The sequence below is a fragment of the Arthroderma uncinatum genome, assembly GCF_011692745.1.
Source record: "Arthroderma uncinatum strain CBS 119779 chromosome Unknown scaffold2, whole genome shotgun sequence".
NCBI lineage: Eukaryota > Fungi > Ascomycota > Eurotiomycetes > Onygenales > Arthrodermataceae > Arthroderma > Arthroderma uncinatum.
In genome coordinates this window covers 2218772-2236707 of record NW_022983864.1, presented here as the reverse complement: position 1 = coordinate 2236707, position 17936 = coordinate 2218772, and the positions used below count along the sequence as shown (strand labels likewise).

At 48.0% G+C, this 17936-nt stretch overlaps 8 protein-coding genes across 8 annotated transcripts; 3 read left to right on the top strand and 5 right to left on the bottom strand.

Moving 5' to 3' along the window:
- Positions 1 to 800: 800 nt before the first annotated feature.
- GIQ15_02645 (mitochondrial carrier protein) lies at positions 801 to 2061 on the top strand (the record flags this gene model as incomplete). Its single annotated transcript, XM_033550062.1, has 2 exons — positions 801 to 1031; positions 1093 to 2061. The coding sequence occupies 2 exons, from the start codon at positions 801 to 803 to the stop codon at positions 2059 to 2061; spliced, it is 1200 nt and encodes a 399-aa protein (XP_033407223.1).
- Positions 2062 to 2529: 468 nt separating this feature from the next.
- GIQ15_02644 (peroxisome assembly protein 12) lies at positions 2530 to 4043 on the bottom strand (the record flags this gene model as incomplete). The annotated part of the gene is made up of 4 exons (XM_033550061.1): positions 2530 to 2761; positions 2979 to 3032; positions 3452 to 3929; positions 3986 to 4043. The coding sequence occupies 4 exons, from the start codon at positions 4041 to 4043 to the stop codon at positions 2530 to 2532; spliced, it is 822 nt and encodes a 273-aa protein (XP_033407222.1).
- A 513-nt stretch (positions 4044 to 4556) lies between these two features.
- GIQ15_02643 (uncharacterized protein) lies at positions 4557 to 6704 on the bottom strand (the record flags this gene model as incomplete). Its single annotated transcript, XM_033550060.1, has 1 exon — positions 4557 to 6704. The coding sequence occupies one exon, from the start codon at positions 6702 to 6704 to the stop codon at positions 4557 to 4559; it is 2148 nt and encodes a 715-aa protein (XP_033407221.1).
- Positions 6705 to 7215: 511 nt separating this feature from the next.
- GIQ15_02642 (60S ribosomal export protein NMD3) lies at positions 7216 to 8672 on the top strand (the record flags this gene model as incomplete). The annotated part of the gene is made up of 2 exons (XM_033550059.1): positions 7216 to 7421; positions 7478 to 8672. The coding sequence occupies 2 exons, from the start codon at positions 7216 to 7218 to the stop codon at positions 8670 to 8672; spliced, it is 1401 nt and encodes a 466-aa protein (XP_033407220.1).
- Positions 8673 to 10747: 2075 nt separating this feature from the next.
- GIQ15_02641 (pre-rRNA-processing protein ESF2) lies at positions 10748 to 11770 on the bottom strand (the record flags this gene model as incomplete). The annotated part of the gene is made up of 1 exon (XM_033550058.1): positions 10748 to 11770. One exon carries the CDS (start codon positions 11768 to 11770, stop codon positions 10748 to 10750), a length of 1023 nt encoding a protein of 340 aa, XP_033407219.1.
- A 320-nt stretch (positions 11771 to 12090) lies between these two features.
- On the bottom strand, positions 12091 to 13842 carry GIQ15_02640 (DUF1237 domain-containing protein; the record flags this gene model as incomplete). The annotated part of the gene is made up of 3 exons (XM_033550057.1): positions 12091 to 12377; positions 12430 to 13640; positions 13703 to 13842. 3 exons carry the CDS (start codon positions 13840 to 13842, stop codon positions 12091 to 12093), a joined length of 1638 nt encoding a protein of 545 aa, XP_033407218.1.
- A 645-nt stretch (positions 13843 to 14487) lies between these two features.
- GIQ15_02639 (uncharacterized protein) lies at positions 14488 to 16296 on the bottom strand (the record flags this gene model as incomplete). The annotated part of the gene is made up of 8 exons (XM_033550056.1): positions 14488 to 14639; positions 14699 to 15109; positions 15167 to 15191; positions 15242 to 15514; positions 15568 to 15743; positions 15811 to 16064; positions 16132 to 16187; positions 16240 to 16296. The coding sequence occupies 8 exons, from the start codon at positions 16294 to 16296 to the stop codon at positions 14488 to 14490; spliced, it is 1404 nt and encodes a 467-aa protein (XP_033407217.1).
- Positions 16297 to 16510: 214 nt separating this feature from the next.
- GIQ15_02638 (postreplication repair E3 ubiquitin-protein ligase rad18) lies at positions 16511 to 17905 on the top strand (the record flags this gene model as incomplete). The annotated part of the gene is made up of 2 exons (XM_033550055.1): positions 16511 to 17132; positions 17349 to 17905. 2 exons carry the CDS (start codon positions 16511 to 16513, stop codon positions 17903 to 17905), a joined length of 1179 nt encoding a protein of 392 aa, XP_033407216.1.
- Between the last annotated feature and the right edge of the window lie 31 nt (positions 17906 to 17936).

Genomic DNA, 17936 nt, shown 5'->3' with positions numbered 1-17936 from the left:
AACTACCATCCTCTTAACCTGGAGCATTATTTCTTTTGGACATTACCTTATTTGCATTACTAGACTTAAACCATGGGCTTTAACGACTAACGACTTTGTTGGGGGTGGCTGCAAAAGAGATATATTATATATTGCCTTTCTAGCCTCATGTTCTGTTCTTTTGTACTTGGGACTGACTGCACTTAGCGATTTTGGTGTGGCTTGGAACTCTTCCCTCTCGTCTCGTCTCTCATATTGGAAGAATACTGCGTATAGGTCTATCTTGGTAGGAGTCAGGTGTATCTATCAGAGCTGGTTTGCCAAAATATCAGTTGGCATTTCTCGTTAATAGAATATTTCTTCTTCTTCTCTCCCTTTCCCTTTCTTGCTCTTTCGTCTCCTTCGGCACTTCGGCGCCGGCCTCCGGCATGTTTCATCCACGTGACTTCTTGCCGCGGCTCGTCGGGAGTTTTCAGCGACGCTAAACCTGATCAGGACTGCCGCTCACGTGCTCTGGCCACTGCACCGCGATCACCCGCCAATCCAAGCAGAGACAAAAGGCGAAGGAAAAAGAAACTCATGACGTTACGGACACAATATAATACCCGCAAGTCTTGAAGAGTCTTTCGCTTTCTCCAGTCCTGCCTGCGCGACGGGGTTGGCCTTCTCCCTTCTCTTTCTCTCGTCTCCTCGATAGCCAACAAAACCGTTTTTTTCCTACATGACCGTATGATGTCGACCAACGATTCCTCCCTGGTTTCTCTTCTTTAACATCCCGCATTTTTATTTCAAGCGTGGAGGGCTACCCCGACATCCAGACGATGATGACGCATAGCCCCTTAGCAACCTCGACGGCCAGCGACCCCAGTGCGGCGTCCACAGATAGGGGCCATGAGCTTCCTACATCGAGTCGTGGGAGTCTTACAGGCCCAGGGGCTGGTAAACAACCGACCATGAGCAACCCTGGTGCGGTCACAGTTAAGCAGGTGGATACAAGAAGTTGGGATTACTTACTGCGAAGTGGTTTGGCGGGGGGATTAGCAGGTTGCGCCGTATGCATTATACCTTTTATCTCCCTCTTTTCACGGCGTTGAACTAATCATTGTTGTATAGGCGAAAACCATCGTTGGCCCTCTAGACCGAGTAAAAATTCTATTTCAGACATCGAATCCCCAATTCGCGAAATACTCTAGCAGCTGGTTTGGCGTTGCTTCAGCGATGAAGAGCATAAATCACGATGAAGGAATTCGCGGTTTATTCAAGGGCCATTCAGCTACATTGCTCCGTATCTTTCCTTACGCCGCTATCAAATTCATAGCATACGAACAGATTCGCGCCGTCATCATACCCTCAAAAGACCACGAGACACCCTTCCGACGGCTGATTAGCGGTAGTTTAGCAGGCATCACGTCTGTTTTTTTCACATATCCTTTAGAACTTATTAGAGTGCGATTGGCATTTGAAACCAAACAAGGCTCTAGATCATCTTTGCGAAATATATTCCACCAGATTTATAATGAAAGGAGCAGCGGTGTTGCTGCTTCCTCCGATGCAGCCGCGAGCAGCTCAACAGTATCGTCTGCGGCTGAGAAAATAAAACCTCGATCCGGCCTTGTCAACTTTTACCGTGGTTTCTCACCAACCATGGTCGGCATGTTGCCATACGCAGGCATATCTTTCCTCACCCACGACACAGTCGGCGACTGGCTTCGTCACCCGAGTATAGAAAAATACACCACGATCCCGCATTCTGGAAAAGACACACCCAATGGCCAAGAACAGGCTCGCTCCCATCGCCCACAATTGAAGGCCACAGCTGAATTGTTATCCGGCGCCATTGCTGGACTTGTCTCACAGACGTCTTCATACCCCTTGGAAGTTATTCGACGACGCATGCAAGTTGGCGGTGTCGTGGGTGATGGACATGTATTAGGAATAAGAGAAACCGCACAGAAGATCTTCCTTGAACGCGGATTCAAAGGATTTTTCGTCGGTTTGACGATCGGATACATGAAAGTCGTACCCTTGGCGGCGACGAGCTTCTTCGTTTATGAGAGAGGGAAGTGGTGGTTGGGTATATGATGTGATATCACCCATACCTTTTCCCTCCCATATGCTTGGATCCTCCGTCTTACCATTGTGGAATGTCGGCCATGATACACTGGCCGGTGTGTACGTTTTTTCACTCGTTAAACCTTTCCTTCTTATCCCTGGGGACTTATGAGGGCATGTCGATTATGGCGTTTGTTGGCATGCATTTTATATTTCTTATGTCCTGTTTTGAGGTAGATCAAAACTCGTTCCATCCCAATTAGCGACGGGCCGTACCAGCCTATTATTTACCAGGGTTATTTCGTGTATACACCTACACTGATATTTACCTAACTGCCATGTATATAAAGTCATACATATACTGCATATATACTTCATTCACTCTTAATTCCCAGCCTAAGGACTAGATTTATGACATTTACTAGTTAGACATGATGTGGTATATATAGATAGCAAAAAGGTAAAATAAATCATAGGGAAAGATGAAGGTATATATATCTAAACAAGAACCCTCCGTAGCCCATCCGTTCCGCCCAACACTCTCCTGCCCGTAACCGGGCACCGCCCCTTTCCATTCTCCCAGTTCCCCTCCCTATTCTTCGAATCCTTCTCTCCCCTATTATTCTTTTCATCTCCACCGTCTTGATTATCGTCATCGTCTTCCCATGCAGCACCATTCCCAGCGCCATTCATGAAATCAATTTGACGCTCATGCTCGCCGTTTAACCATCTAAATATACACGTATAGCAATATACGTATCCGGTTTGGCAGGCTGTGGGGTTGGCAAGTGGATTAAGGCAAATTGGACAAGGGGTCTGGGAGGTGTCTGGATCAACAGGTGGTATTGGGACGGTGAATATAGGTAACAGGGATATGGATGATATTGGAGACTGGGTACGACTTGGTTTATGTTCTTGTTCTGATCCCTTCGGTGGTTGTTTCTCACCCGCTGCGGTAGGCGTGGCTGTGGTAGGTTTTGAGGAAGGTATCCCAGTCACCACTGGAGCCGGAAGCTCGATAGATTGAGTTGCTTGTTTCGCCAATTGTCTCGAGAAATCACTTGCATGCCACCACTCAAGGAACTTGAGAGCGAAAATCGATGCGGGCAAGAGAACTTTAAGTGAGCCCAGCAGATGCGGATATACTGCCTGGGGGCTCAATAGACTCAGAGCACTCGGACGTGACCGTGATCGCGCCGCAGTACTTCCGGTATGTGGTGTATTTGCTGCTGTCGCCATCGCAATAGCTTTATGATCTGCCGGACTCAGCCGTCGAATTCTCGTCCCTATCAACCACAAAAACGGCGACGAGTATTTGGTATTATCAAAGAGATAAGCTAGATTAAACGCCAGTATTGAAAAGTAATATGCTCCGTTTATCGATGGGTAGACGTTTCTCAAAAACCACTTATAATAATACAACAGTCGTTGCTTTATAGTAGGATTATGAGGCATATCATCCGACGGGTGATACTGTGGACCTCCAGTTCCTGCGACGAGTGCCGCATGCGGTGCAGCGTGTATATCGTATCCTTCATCGAGTTTTCGCTTTAGGTATGGTATTCCGACCATAATCACTAGATTTCGCCATATATCCGAGTCGCGCAGTTTCAGTGTTTCTCGAACGGGGCCGCCAGCACCAAGCTGAGCGCGAGGGGCTTCTCCATCTCTTAATGCTAGTACGCGTTCGCGTTTTAGAGAGTAGAAATTCTCTGTGAATGAACCGCCGAAGTTTCGTAGGTAGTATCCTTCGACAAGTACCGATACAAGGGCGTATAGCTCGTCGTACGAATTTAATATTCGGAGGAGATAGCGCGGATGTCTGTGAGTAGCGATTGCGAGAAGATAACGGAGAGATGGAGGGAGAAGAGAAGAGAGCTGTTGTTCTGATAGGAGTTCTATTTGAAGGTGTTAGCTAGGGGCCAAATATCGTGGTGGCCAGGGGAGCGCTTACCGAAGAGAGACGGCTTAAAATCATCAAAATTGTTCTGCAAAGCTGACATGTACTCCATATTGGCAGCCTTGCGACGTTTTTACTCAGCTCATAGCTATCCAGCTGAGGTAGAAGCTGTTGATGGAAATTCGGCGTCTTGACATGATGGAGTAGTAATGTTTGGAGATTGAGTTTGGCTGGGGAGTTTATGCCGAGGTCCACCGCAGGCGCTTATGAAATGAACAAGATACAAGCATCAACTTGGTTGAAAGAGCTGGATATAATCTTAGAGTCATATATTGATATCATTGTCTAATCTCGATATTAAAAAGGATATACTATAGTACAGATTTATTTAACCAACACCCGACTGAAATCCAATCCAGTGGCACAATCGATCGGGGTAAAACAACATAATAATACAGGCATGAGAGTAGCTTAAACAGATAAAATGCATCGAGTAGCCATTCGCCAAATGGAAAATGTAGCTTGGAAAATGCGGAGTGTGTATAATATTCCGTAGCAACAGGGTGTCAACAGGAACGAAGTCAAGATGCAATGCAGGTCATGATATATGCGGAAGAGATGGTGATTATTGTGCACTCTGGGTAGCCTTCGAATTGGCGAGAGTACGAAGGCACTGCCTCCATAGGCTAGTAAACTGGCTCACTGTCTCATCATCTGCCTTCTGGTCAATAGCAGGATCTGCCACTAACATGCATGCCATGATTGCTTTCGTCAGGTCTTCATCCATAGGAACCGGTGGTGCTTCTCGTGCCATCATGGGTACCCAGGCCCGGAGACATTCAACAGCTTGACGTTGGTGGCCCAATGTGGCATGCAGATGGAACATGAGTAGATAAAGCTCTTTCGATCGTGGTATTTGCATGAGGGAGACCTGTCGCCATAATTGCCAAAATTTTGAAAAGTTTCCGTGCTGGAAGTACATTCGGAGCAAGCTTGGATACTCTTTATAATCAAACTCCGCGTCCGTGGAATCCATGACTTTGCTTAGTCGGAGATGAGTGGTGGCCACATGATCGAATTCTTCGGCGGGTACTTTCACGACGTTGGTCGTATCCATGGAAGGGGGGCCGCCGTCACCACTGTCTTTTGCGGGGCGAACATGGGTACGGAATGCTGAGGCTTGGTGAAGGAGAAAAAATACTTCCCCGTTGAATATGTTAATACCTCGTAGGCTCATATGGTCAAGAACTTTTAGTGCTAGATCGATATCGTGATCGGGAAGGCGTTGCTCAGGTAGAGGTTCGGACTCTTGAAATAACAGTAGTGTGCGAACTGTGTCCATGCCCATTTTTTCCGAGATATCGCACCCAGACGCGGCGGCATTTTTGAATGCTTCGAGTAGATCCATTTTGTGGTACGCGGGATGTTTTAGACGAACGGCTGCTCGAATGAGTTCCAGTTTATCTATAAGCTCTGTTTCTGTGTCAGACTTCGACACTGACTCGTAAAACAGTCGTAAAAATAGAGTGGAATCTCTATCGCCAGGACCAGAACCGAGCTCTCGCCGAGCTTCTTCCTCTGGCAGCTGAGACAATTGTTCCAGGAGAGAGGAGACATTTGGGGATGCCGCGGAGGTGCTTATTATTGTGGGTGACTGTTTGGACCTGACAGGCTGGGTATTGTCATTAAATAGTCCTTGAGACGGCGGCTCGATGGTCTCGCGGCGGGCTTGGATGTGCATATGCCTCCTTTGCGGAAACCGTTGGTTAAACGGGGTGACCTGGCTATCGCTGGGCTTTCCGGAACCAGTCGTAGCAACGGTCGTTCCTGAGGATAGTTTGCCCCAAATATCGTCCTGAGATTGCTTGCCCTGTTCTTCGGGTTCTGGGTTAAGCAGCTTTCCCCAGAGAGCCTCGAGTTGAAGTTCAGCTCTCCTTTCTTCAACAAGCATCTGTACAACAATACGGACTTTGTCCCCGGGGCCTCCAAAACCAACAAACGGCCGCTTCTCGGCATCGTCCACTTTTAGGGGCCCATTTTCTATACCTCCAACACTGACACAGATCCACCCTGTCGTGATGCCATCGTCGCGGGAGTTCAAAGTAGTACCCGCCTCACTGGCTGCTTTTGCCTTCCTTGCCCTCCGTCGTAGTTTTATCTTGAGTTCATTTCTACCCAATAGGCCATCAGCTGTCGGCCTTAGTTGATAATTGCTTCGTAGCCACCGGCACATCCTATCACCGGCAACATTGAGATGCTTTACACTGCGGGCTGTTGCAATGATCATAATAAGATTTGCACCGAGGGCAGGGGGTGGATCGATGTTCCGCAGGTCAAGGAGAGCGATGTCATCAAGACCGGCGTCGACGGAGACGTAGTGTAGGAGTTTTTCCAATATCGGGGGTGGATTCTCTGGAAGAGGCGGCAGCTCTTGCTGCTTAAGAGGGTGGGCGGCGGGTTTCTGGGACTCGTCCTGGAGATACCATGGGATGTGTGAAGCCCCAGCATTTCCTTCGTCTTCTGCTTCTTCTTCTTTCGCCTCGATTTTAGCCGGTAAATCGCTATCAGCCTGAGGATTCGCCGAGTTGAAAACAGAGTATGGACGACTCCTAGCCACCTGGACGTCTCTCTGGTAGAGCCGGGAGCCATAGTAGGATATCGAGGCTTGCGGCCGAGGCGAAGGAATGGAGACACCACTTAGGGCAACAAAGGAGCGGAATGCGGCATTGCGACAAGCGCGGCACCGAAGGCCCTGTAAAGCTAATCCACTCATGCTCTCAATCCGCAAAACACGCCGTTGAATTGGCTTGTTAGTACTTGTCTCGTCTTGAATCTTTTTTCTTGTCTTTTTGATATCTGAAGCTTTTTACAAACTGAAAATGTTCAAATTTCTCACGTGACCAATAAGATTAATAATCCATGACTAATATTGAATTACAAAGCAATGCTTAATAATATAGACAAACAAGACAAACACAGCCCACTTAAGGCAATTCTTTTGCTTTTGTATCCAAGGCAAATTATTTTCTATTCCTTCTTGCTCCCACATCAACACCTCTTTTTGTCTCTTTTTTTAAAGGATAAGGATTTTTAGTTACACTTCTCACGATGTCGATGGATTTAGACGCTCCGGTGTCTATGCAGCCGGTCGAATTTCATCCCCAGCAACAAGCCGCAACGTGAGTAACCCCCACTTTGAATAAATTTGTTATCATAACCAAAAAACATACTGATAAGGAATTTTTTTTATAGAATCCTCTGCTGCAACTGTGGCGCCCCTATAGATGGAACAACTGCCGCCGGTGCGCTATGTGAAGACTGTGTCAAGCTTACGATCGATATTTCAGAAGGCGTTCAACGTGAAGCAACATTACATTGCTGCAAAGATTGTGAACGTTGGCTGCAACCCCCGACCCAGTGGATCAGTGCAGCCCTGGAGTCACGAGAACTACTTGCTCTCTGTCTGCGCAAGCTTAGAGGACTTTCGAAGGTCCGAATTATAGACGCTGGTTTCATTTGGACCGAACCACACTCTAAACGACTTAGGGTGAAAATTACGATACAACAGGAGGCATTCCAGGGTACAATATTACAGCAAGCCTTCGAAGTGGAATATGTAGTCGCCTCACAGCAGTGTCCAGAATGCGCCAAGTCATACACTGTTAATACATGGCGTGCGTCGGTCCAAGTCAGGCAAAAAGTACCTCACAAGCGAACATTCCTCTACCTTGAACAGCTCATCCTCAAGCACGGAGCTCACAAGGATACGATAAACATAAAGGAAGTTAAAGATGGCCTAGATTTCTACTTCTCTGCGCGAAACCATGCAGAAAAGCTGGTGGATTTCCTGGCATCTGTTTCTCCGATAAGAATGAAGAAGTCCCAGCAACTGATTTCAATGGACATCCACACCTCTACGAAATCCTACAAGATCACATTCTCCGTGGAGTTGATACCGATATGCAAGGACGACCTCGTTGCTCTTCCCATAAAGCTTGCCAGGTCGCTCGGGAATATCTCTCCACTCACCCTTTGTTACAGGGTTGGCACATCCCTAAACCTCTTAGATCCTGCCACTCTCCAGACTGCCGATATCCCTGCTCCTATCTACTGGAGATCTCCCTTTGCCAGCCTCGCTGATGTTCAAGAGCTTGTTGAATACGTTGTCATGGATATCGAAGCTATTGGCCAAACCAGCGGCCGATACCATCTGGCCGAAGCAACCGTCGCCAGATCTTCTGATTTGGGGGTGAATGATACAACGTATTTCGCACGCACACATCTTGGTGGTGTTCTCCACCCGGGAGATACGGTTATGGGTTACCATCTGACCGGAACCAATTTTAATAATACCAATTTTGAAGAAATAGAAAGTAGCCATACCTATGGCTCTATGATCCCTGATGTGATGCTGGTAAAGAAACATTACCCAAGGAAGAAGAAGAACAAGAACCGTAACTGGCGTCTGAAGCGCTTGGATAGGGAGGAGGAAGAGGAACGACCATCAAAGAAACAGAGCTCGAACAAACTGGAAGAGGACTTTGAATTGTTCTTGCGCGACGTTGAAGAGGACGCCGAGCTGCGAAGTACCTTGGCACTTTATAAAGCAAAGCATGCGAAGAAAGTGGAGGCAGATGCTATGGAGGTGGTGGAAGAGGAGGATGAGGATGAAGACGAGGTTCCAAAGATCAACGTTGATGAACTACTTGAAGACTTTGAGGAACTCAACGTCGGCGAGTAAGGAAGGGGTGCATCTGATTTACACAAAAATAAAATGGTTATGCGATTTGATGACTTACTTAATGAGTGGATTGGCCTTTTATTCTCTTTTTCATACCTACACGTCTTGAATATGTGGCTATGCGGTTCGCAGGTTTAATGGTTTTATAGTTTAGGCGAAGAGAGCATATAACGGCGTTGAGGCTATAGTTATATAAGATGGGTTTTAAAAGAGCTAGTTAAATGATACTTTTTGTTTGTGAAATATTGCTTTTATGAATCGAAAATCTTCTGTCCCTCATATTTTATCAAAAAGTCATATAAACACATGTTATATCTCACAGCTGCATACCCAGATACAAAGCCTTACAGCTGATAAATTACAGGCGCTCGTGGTGACCCTTGGGAAGGATCTTTATACTGCCCAAGGCGACGGATTTGGACATTGACTCCTTTTTCTTTGAAGGCCGCGTTGGTTGGCCAAAATGGCCGGTACTCATCACGAAAGTCTACATACGTATATTGCGCCCGGATAAATATTTCAGAAATGGAGGGAATCTTCTTAAACGGAGTAACAAGATGTGTCAGCGAATTAATGATATGATGCATTGACGGACCCGGAACTTCGGTGAGCTCAAGCCTTTCTAACGAAGGAGGAAGAAAACTCTCAAGAAAGGGGTCACCATGGTCGGATAGCGGTATATTACAAACGTGAGCGCGGAGGCATTTGATGTTAGGAAACCCAGCAAGTGAACCCAAAACCCGTTTTTGATCTAGATCTTCGACGTATTTATCGGCTATATTATACTCAAAGTAGACCGTCTCGAGCGTCGCTTTGGCATGCTCAAGCGTACAAGCAAAGAGGCCATGAGTCGGTTTGCGAGGGTATTGCACCAGCCGCGGCCGACGGCATCCGGACTTGGTCATATTCCAATAAGAATACTGAAACGACTTCAATGCTTTGCAACGGCTGATTAGGTCGACCATGCCGTAGCGTCCGATACAGGAGTAGAGCTGAAGATGCGTAACCGGTGAATCTTGATATGAACAGTTTGATTTGGTCTTGATCAAGAAATATGCTGAGAGATGGAAGCTTGAAGAATGGTAGAACATCGGTTGAGGTCAGAGTACGCCGGGCCTGTGGGAAAATGGTAACGGACTCCAGTCGATTAAAGTCTGCATGATCGATCACTCTCCTAAAATGAGTTGGGAACAACGGGAATTCGACATTGAGAGAGCGCAGGCCAGATGAACATGCCGAAATGATTAATGCAATGAAGGCATCGGCGTCCGATTCTTCAAGCTTCGAGACCCAGTCAGCTTTGAATTTGTCGCAGTCGGAGCCTTTCTTCAATGCCCCTTGAACAAAATCGGCGTTCCCCCAATCATAATTCTGAATTTGATGAGCCGACTTCATCCTCCGGGCAGCGTCTAAATCTGTGAGAATTCGTCTACGCCTTGTCTCTCGGTGGATGAATGAGAAATTGTAAATCTGATCTGGCATGTCTCCCGGTGTTATGGGAGGAGGCGGAGGCCGGTGAAGACCAATATCCAAGGTCCGGACCCAGGGAATAACGCCAGGGCTCCTTAGGATAAAATGAAAGAAGCCTGAATTATACAAAAACTCATCTGACCCCGTGAAGAAGCGGGTATTGATATAGAGAGCTGGTAGAAAGCAGACATGCATGCGATGGGAACAGCGAAGCAATCAAATGCAATCGCCACGTTTAAGAAATGTGGATATATGGGTAATAAGTTCCTGAGGTAGAAGCTCAATACACGAGAGCGTTGTCCATAGCTGGGAGTGCATGTTGATTTCTCGCTGCGTACTTGAGACTGAATTGCAGGTCGGAGACTAAAAGTCTGTATAGAATGCGACAGACAGGAACCACTGACGGTATTATGGCACCTCATAGCCGTAATGATTGTGGCATACAGAGGGCGGAAGAGTAACAGGTGTATCTCCAACATGAGGCTGGTAAGATCCTTGTATATCCTAGTGGGTGAGATATATGGCATGGGCCTCGGAAAATGTGTATAAATGACAACCCAATGATTAGAACAGAGAGTAACCGTATCTCATTGACGTATTGGCGATTAGAAAATCTTCGATAGAACTCGCTGCGTATCCGAGTCGACTTTCTTTGTACTGCTTGTAGCACCAGCTGAAGCACCACCGCTACCCCTGACCTCGTTCTGTCTAAACACCCTCCTAACCTCCGTCTTCTTCTGTGCCGGCTTTTCACTATCACCATTGTTCACTTTCAGCTGTTCCCTCGCCTCCCTCTTCTTCTTTATCCCTTCCACTATCTTCCCTTGCTCTAATCCCTGTAGGAATGCCTTTTCCTCTTTCCTGGCCTTTGTGTCTTCGATTCGTCTTCTAGCTTCTGCCTCTCTCTTCTCTCTCTGCACCTGCTCCATGAGGTCTGTCCACTTGAACCCACGTAGATATTTCATATTCCACACGTCGTCGTGGTACCATCCACCCTTTTTGCCGCCTACGATTGAAGCGTTAAGTGTCTCAGCGCATATCTTTGCGGTTCGTTTGGATGCAAATTCCACCCATCCGTCAGTGTACATGCGTCGTTTATTGCGACTTGCTTTTGCCGAAGCTCTGGAGGTACTGGTTGAAGGAACGTAGGGTGATAGGAAAATCTTGGTGATTGGACCGAAACCCCGCGCTACTAGGAGAGACTTTAGGGCAAATGGTTTGAGATATGGCGGCAAGGAGGACATGTAGATGACGCCTGTTTTGTTTTTCCTGTCTTTCGTGGCCTGTTTGCTTGACGATGCCGATTTTTTGGCTGGAGGCTTGGTAGCTGTTGGCTCCGTTGGAGGGTTCGTCGCAGAATCCAAATCCTCGTTCTCCTGGTCCTGGGCTAAATCATCGGCTGCGGCTGCAAGGTCCAATATATCTGATCCATCCTCATCATCACTGCCATCGGTCTGGTCTTCTGGGAGTTTTCTTCGTTTCGACTGGGAGTCTGCGTTGGATGGATGTTTTCGCTTGTTGCCCCGTCCCTTGGATTCCTGGAAATCTTCCGAGTTATAGCCTGCCTCACTTCCCTCATCGTCACTAGACCCTATGTCCAGGAACTCGTTGCGTTTTTGTTTTGACATGGTTGCTGATAGTTTGTTGAAGCTGTGGATGAATCTTTTGCTTGCGAGACTTGAAAATGTTATTTTTTTTTTCATCCGCAGAGATCTTTAATTTTGTCAGCCAATCACGTCGATTCGCAGCTATCCACATGCATATAAAATATTAATCCCTGGATCTATGAAAGAGCTTGCGATTGAAGCTGTCTAGTTATGGGGAATTAGATACAGTGCAATGGTTTTCATTATGATAATTCATATTTAACAGCTAGAATTAATTACTGGGGAATAATGCGGGAACCGCAAGAAATAGTAAGAATAATCAATCAATCATTGCCCGTACATTAAATATGGGCATCAGAGGCAATTTTATACGGCTTTGCGCCTTTGCCAAAGATAAGGTGCGGCTTATTCTCAGCCAGATCAAGAATGGTTTGTGCGAAGACACTGTTCGCCCACGCAAACCAGCTGCGTGTATATCTCACGATACGGTTCACGTCCACGCTCTCATGGACTAGACCAAGGAGACACGAGTCGCGCACCATGTTGATTGATTCCATGACCTCTGCGTCGGAGTTGGCGGTGCGCGCGCGCACAAGGACAGACATCGGCCAAGCATTTTGTAGGCCAACTATTGCGGCTATCGTTAGACTGGATTGAGAATGAGGGAGGAACAAACTTACTGTGTGGTCCACCAATTCCGTGAAACGCCGACCCAGTTAGATAATAAGGGTTTCCGGCCTTGGATAGAATCATTTTTCTGGTATTTTTGTAAACCTCGTCGTTCTGGTCGACGAACCCAAGGAGTGGTAGGGCCAACAGCGATGGTAGGTTGGCATCATCCATGAGAATGGTCGATCCATAGCCGTCTACTTCAAAGGCGAAGACGCGGCCGAACTTCTTGTGTGTTACGATCGCATGGTTGTAGATGCCTTCCCTAATCCTTTCGGAGTATTGGTTGAGCTTTTGGATCAAGTCCTTGTTTCCCTTGGCCTTGGTAAGGGTATCTGCCGTCCGCTTGAGTTCAACGGACATCATTGCATTGGCAGGGATGAACAAACCGAGAATGGAGGTATCGTCGCTCGGTCGAAAGGCGCTGCGAACAAGTCCAGTGCCGTTGCCCAATGGGTTACCAATGCCCGATAAGCTGAGGGTCTCCGTGCCAGCATTGGTTTGGCGTTGGAATGTATATTGGTTGCGAATGTACTGCCCGTCGTCATCGAATGTGGACTGGCTCTGTTCGTCCAAAACCCGTAGAACGGTATTTAGAGCTTCATACCACCTCGGTGTAAGGAATGCGTCTGATTTGGTCTCCGTGTAGAATTGGTTCCCAAGGGAAAGGAAGTTGGCGATGGAATCGAGCTCATACTTGCACTCGAACACCACGCTCGGCTCATAGGCCGGGTGCACCTGGTCCATCTGACCGTTTGTCGTTGGCGGCAGGTTGCTCGGGGGAGGCGGTTGGAAGGCATTGCAATATGGCGACTGGATCACAAATTCGGCCTGCGTATTAATAGCTCCCAGTATCAAGTTCTTAATCTTCGGGTCTCCGTTCGCTAGCTTCTGGTATTGCGCCAGCTGGTTCGTTGAATCTCGAAGCCATTCTGCATTTATATCACCGGTGACGATAAACGACTGAGGACCGTCCCATACGCCGCCTGCGCGTTTGTTCTTCGAGCTCCGTTTCTTCTTCTGCGTGCCGTCGACATGCCATCGAACCGTCGTATCGAGTGTGTTTGGGAAGGCATTCTCGAATATCCGGGCCAGGTCTTTGTCGACCATGCGCGAGGTGACGTCCTTTATTATCTTCTCGACCAGGGGAGAGGAAAAGGTACGGCATTCTGGAATGGGACGCTGGTATGAGAGCTTAAGTGGCCCTTCGCTATATGGCGGACTAGATAGATGCAGCAGTTAGCGATATCGTTTAAGTATGGTGATGCAGATGCGGCTTCGTACTGTTTGGCCTGCGAGTATGCGACATAGTCCGGACAAGCATCGCTGATATCCTTGCGCGCATGCAAGCCGGCAGCCCAGCTGTCCGCGGCCGATGCTCTGTGGCAGGCCAGCGCCCCCAGGACTGCGATATCGAGTCTCATGGCTATGGCTGGATGGAGGAATGGACGAACGGACGGCGGATGGTAGCTCTGGATGTGACGATGCGAGCGCAAAACAGCTGGCTGCAACCTGACAAGCAGGGAGAAACGGAACCAAACTGCGATAGGAACAGGAGTACTTGGGCTATTTATCCTCCTCGTACCTCCATCCCGGCTGCTCCAGCGCCAGCTCTCGTGGTTCAGATATCAACTGGTGGGACGAAGAAACCGGTGGAGTTTTGGCGTGGAGAAATCCTAGGGGCTTTTTCTCTTCCCTGCCGTGTTTCGTTCCCCCGGACTGCAGCAACTTTCAAGATGCAACCCCTTGCAAAGCGATATATCTGCTATATTACTTCTTTACAGTGCACGGCGGGCTGTTTCCTGCTGGCCAGACCCCGCGCTTTGTCTACGGAATGCAAGATGGATGTGCGACGATGCCGGTTGCACCGTCGTGTGATCGATATTGATCTGCGGCTAGGGGGTAGAATGAGATACGTACTGCAAGCCGAGTTACAACGGTGGAGAAGACGCAGCTGCTTGCCTCTATCCCTGTTCCTGTACGAAATGACAGGAGGACTGTGATCACAAGGGGAGGAAGTGCCCAACGGGTTGCTTGTTTATTCCTCTATCGTCACATCTCCGGCATGGCTATTTCTTGCCGAAGAACGACATGATGCTACCCTGACTAGACTTGATACCACCCTTTGCAAACTTTGCAGACGACGACGGTGGCAGCTTTCTTTTCGGGGGCTCGGGCTCGTCTTCTGAAAATGACTCCCATACCAGCTCCTCTTTGGTGACTACAGGGGGGCGAGTGCTTGTTAGATAGATTTCCTGAGAGGGTAAATATTAGACTTACCCAGGTATCCTTCTGCATCCTTTGACACCTTCTTTTTCGTCACCTGCCGTCTACCTCTGCGCCGTTGTCCCGTGGACGGTTTTTCTGGCACGCTTGACTCTGGTTCGGGTTCTGGCTCCGGTTTCTTCTGTGAAGTAGCCGAGGTAGAGACTGGAGAGGCCTTCTCACTTTCCGCCGGCGTTGGCTCCTCTGATGGGGATTCTGGTGCGTCAGGCATATCCTCGTCTTGCAAAATATCAGCATCATGGTATTTGATTGAAGACGTGGAAGGTTGTTCATCATTACCGTCCATCATCTTTCTTAACATTTCTTCCCGGTCCCTTCTCGACTCTTGCTCTTTATTGCTGGTTCGTTTCCCTGTATCCAAGAACAGGTCTTCTCGCTCTTCCTCAGATTCATCATCTTGCATGGCTATACAGTAGTTAGAAATTAATCAACCTGGGCAATCTGAGATGATAATATCCGTACCATTCTGTGACTCGTTTGGTGTAGTCTATGAACCAAATTAGTCAATGTGCTTATATAGCTGAGAATGGTACCTACGTCAGCTTCTTCCTCCTTCACCTCTTTTTTTGGCCTTGTTTTGGCAAAGGCCTTGAATATATCAGAAGCTTCACGTTTGATGGTGGGCTTCGTAGCCTGAGAGCTTCCTAGCTGGCGGAAAGGCGCTGTAGAAGGCTCCGTTTGTTTATCTAGTGTTTGCTGTGCCGGTTTCTTATCCAGTGGTTGTTGGGTGGGCTTCTTAGCTAGTGATTGCAATGCTGGCTTCTCCTCCTTGATAGGGGCAGGGGGAACCACAAGAACACCCGATCTTCTCTAGAGAACAACGTTAGCAGGTGGCCTCATTCTGTTCGGGGAATCATGCATACTTTGACATTTTTATTCTGGATCATCCCATATTGCTCACTGTACCGAAGAGGATCCTCAACACGAGTAGAAGAGGATGCCTGCCCGATGTCTGCCAGGACATTCAAGTCTGGCGGTGATGTGGGCTGCACGCTATATATAAAGATGGAAAGTATCTTTTGAAACTGGGTTTTTGCATCTACAAGATGCATTAGATCGTTCAATGACCCGATATACCATTTGTAGCTGCGGTCTTGAATACATACCTGCTAGCTCTTCCTCTCGAACCAGCAATATGAACGTCACGGTAGGCGTGTCCACAGCTTCTACAGCTTCCGGCTGGGCTGCCTGGCTGCTCATAAATGGACTACTTTGCATAATCTCATCTTCACCGTCTTTCAAGTGATTTCCCTTCAACGGCGAAGGCTTGGTATATCCACATATCCCCGTAAGGAGATAAGTTGCATGCACAGATTTCGGCTTCTTTTCATTTTCGGAACGATGAAACTCGTACAACATCCTTTTTTAAGAGGTATATCAGCCCATGGACATGCTCTTACTGGACCACTTCAAGCATCTGCACATACCGCTTGGCCTGGTTGCTGTGCACTCTCTGGGCTCGACTGAGAGCTCTGTATGTCACCTAAACGTATCTGTCAATAGCTGTAGCTCTGGTATGCATGAAACCTACTCACGAATTCTTCATCGCCAAACACCTTCTCGGCAAGAAACTTCTTATAATTTGCTGCCATTGTCTATCTACGGGGCTGTTCATGAACTCCCGAGTCGATGTTTTGTTTCCTCTTGAAGAAACGCGTGCAAGAAACCAATTTACGCGTATCAGTCAGCGTGCAGTCTTGGCAGCAGGCGAGGACGAAAGTCGCAACTTCAGCGTCTTCTTCTATATAACAACTCTTTGACTTACCGATTACCATCCTAGACCACGCAGCGTCGCGGGACTGCTCGATGGACCGCAACTTCGATATCCCAGATTCCACAGACTGGGCAGTCACGCCACTCCCTGAAGTCGGCCACTTCGAATCCGCCTTACGATGTCAGATATGCAAGGACTTCTTCGATACCCCGGTCATTACCTCGTGCTGCCATACGTTTTGCTCCCTGTGTATACGACGATGCTTGAGTGCCGAAGGTAGATGCCCTGTCTGTCGCAGCAACGATCAGGAGCTCAAGTTGCGCCGAAACTGGGCGGTTGGGGAGTTGGTAGAGTCCTTCAAGGCAGCCAGGCCATCGATCTTAGATTTTGCGAGGAAGAATACTATTCGTACAACTCTGGTATCCCGGCCTGGATCGGAGGATAATGCGGAAGGCCCGGCGTCGAAACGAAGGAGGATTGACTCTTCTGCGGCGGCAGACAGTGCTTCAACTTCGGATACTGCGAGGAGAACGAGGTCACAGGCTAGGAAATCAGAAAACGGTGCAAGAGCAGAAGACGAACCTATAGTTATTCAGGATAGTGCCGATGACGAGGACTATGAGCCAGGTATGAACTTACGATTTCTCGTCCAATATACGTTGGTGGTCATGGTGGCTGACCGTTACGACAGACGATGGACTCGTGGCGTGTCCCGTATGTGGGAAGCGAATGAAGAATGAATCAGTGTTTATTCATTTAGATAACTGTACTGGCACACCGGTAAAGGATAGCACGGCCAAAGTTAGTAGGTATGGTTTCCCCCTGTCTATAGTATTACTGAATATGTATTGATAGAATAAACTAGAACACCCGGGTTTCCAGGCCCAAGGAACCTTTTCGGTTCTTCGAAGCCTCTAACACGCCTCCCAGCCATAAACTACGCACTTTTCAAAGACAACTCCCTACGAAAGAAGCTCAAAGAGCTTGGTATCCCAGATTCGGGCCCGAAACCTATATTACAGAAACGACACACGGAATGGATGAACCTATGGAACGCCAACTGTGATGCTATAAATCCTAAATCTAAACGCGATCTACTTCGAGATCTTGATATGTGGGAGAGAACTCAGGGTGGCCTGGCAGTCTCGCAGTCTTCATCCAGGTCCAACTCTTCAATAATGAAGAAGGATTTTGATGTATCTGCGTGGTCGGAGACGCATGATGACGATTATAGAAAACTCATTGCTAATGCACGCACAATGAGAGCCACGCGTGCTGTGGCGCCTAGTGAAGTTGGAGAAGGCCAGTCGAATGATAAGGAGGACAGGGAGCAGCAGCCGCCCACCACCAAAGATCTAGAGCTAGAGGAAACAGGGCAACCGGCCGAGTCGACTGATCCTAGCAAGCATGAGCCTGCTGATCCGGTCAGTGGGATAGAAACAGAAAGCGCAGACAGGACGGTGCCGGTGGCCCTAGTGGCACCATAGTTGCGGCTTGCCGGCAGCTGGTGTTAGCTTT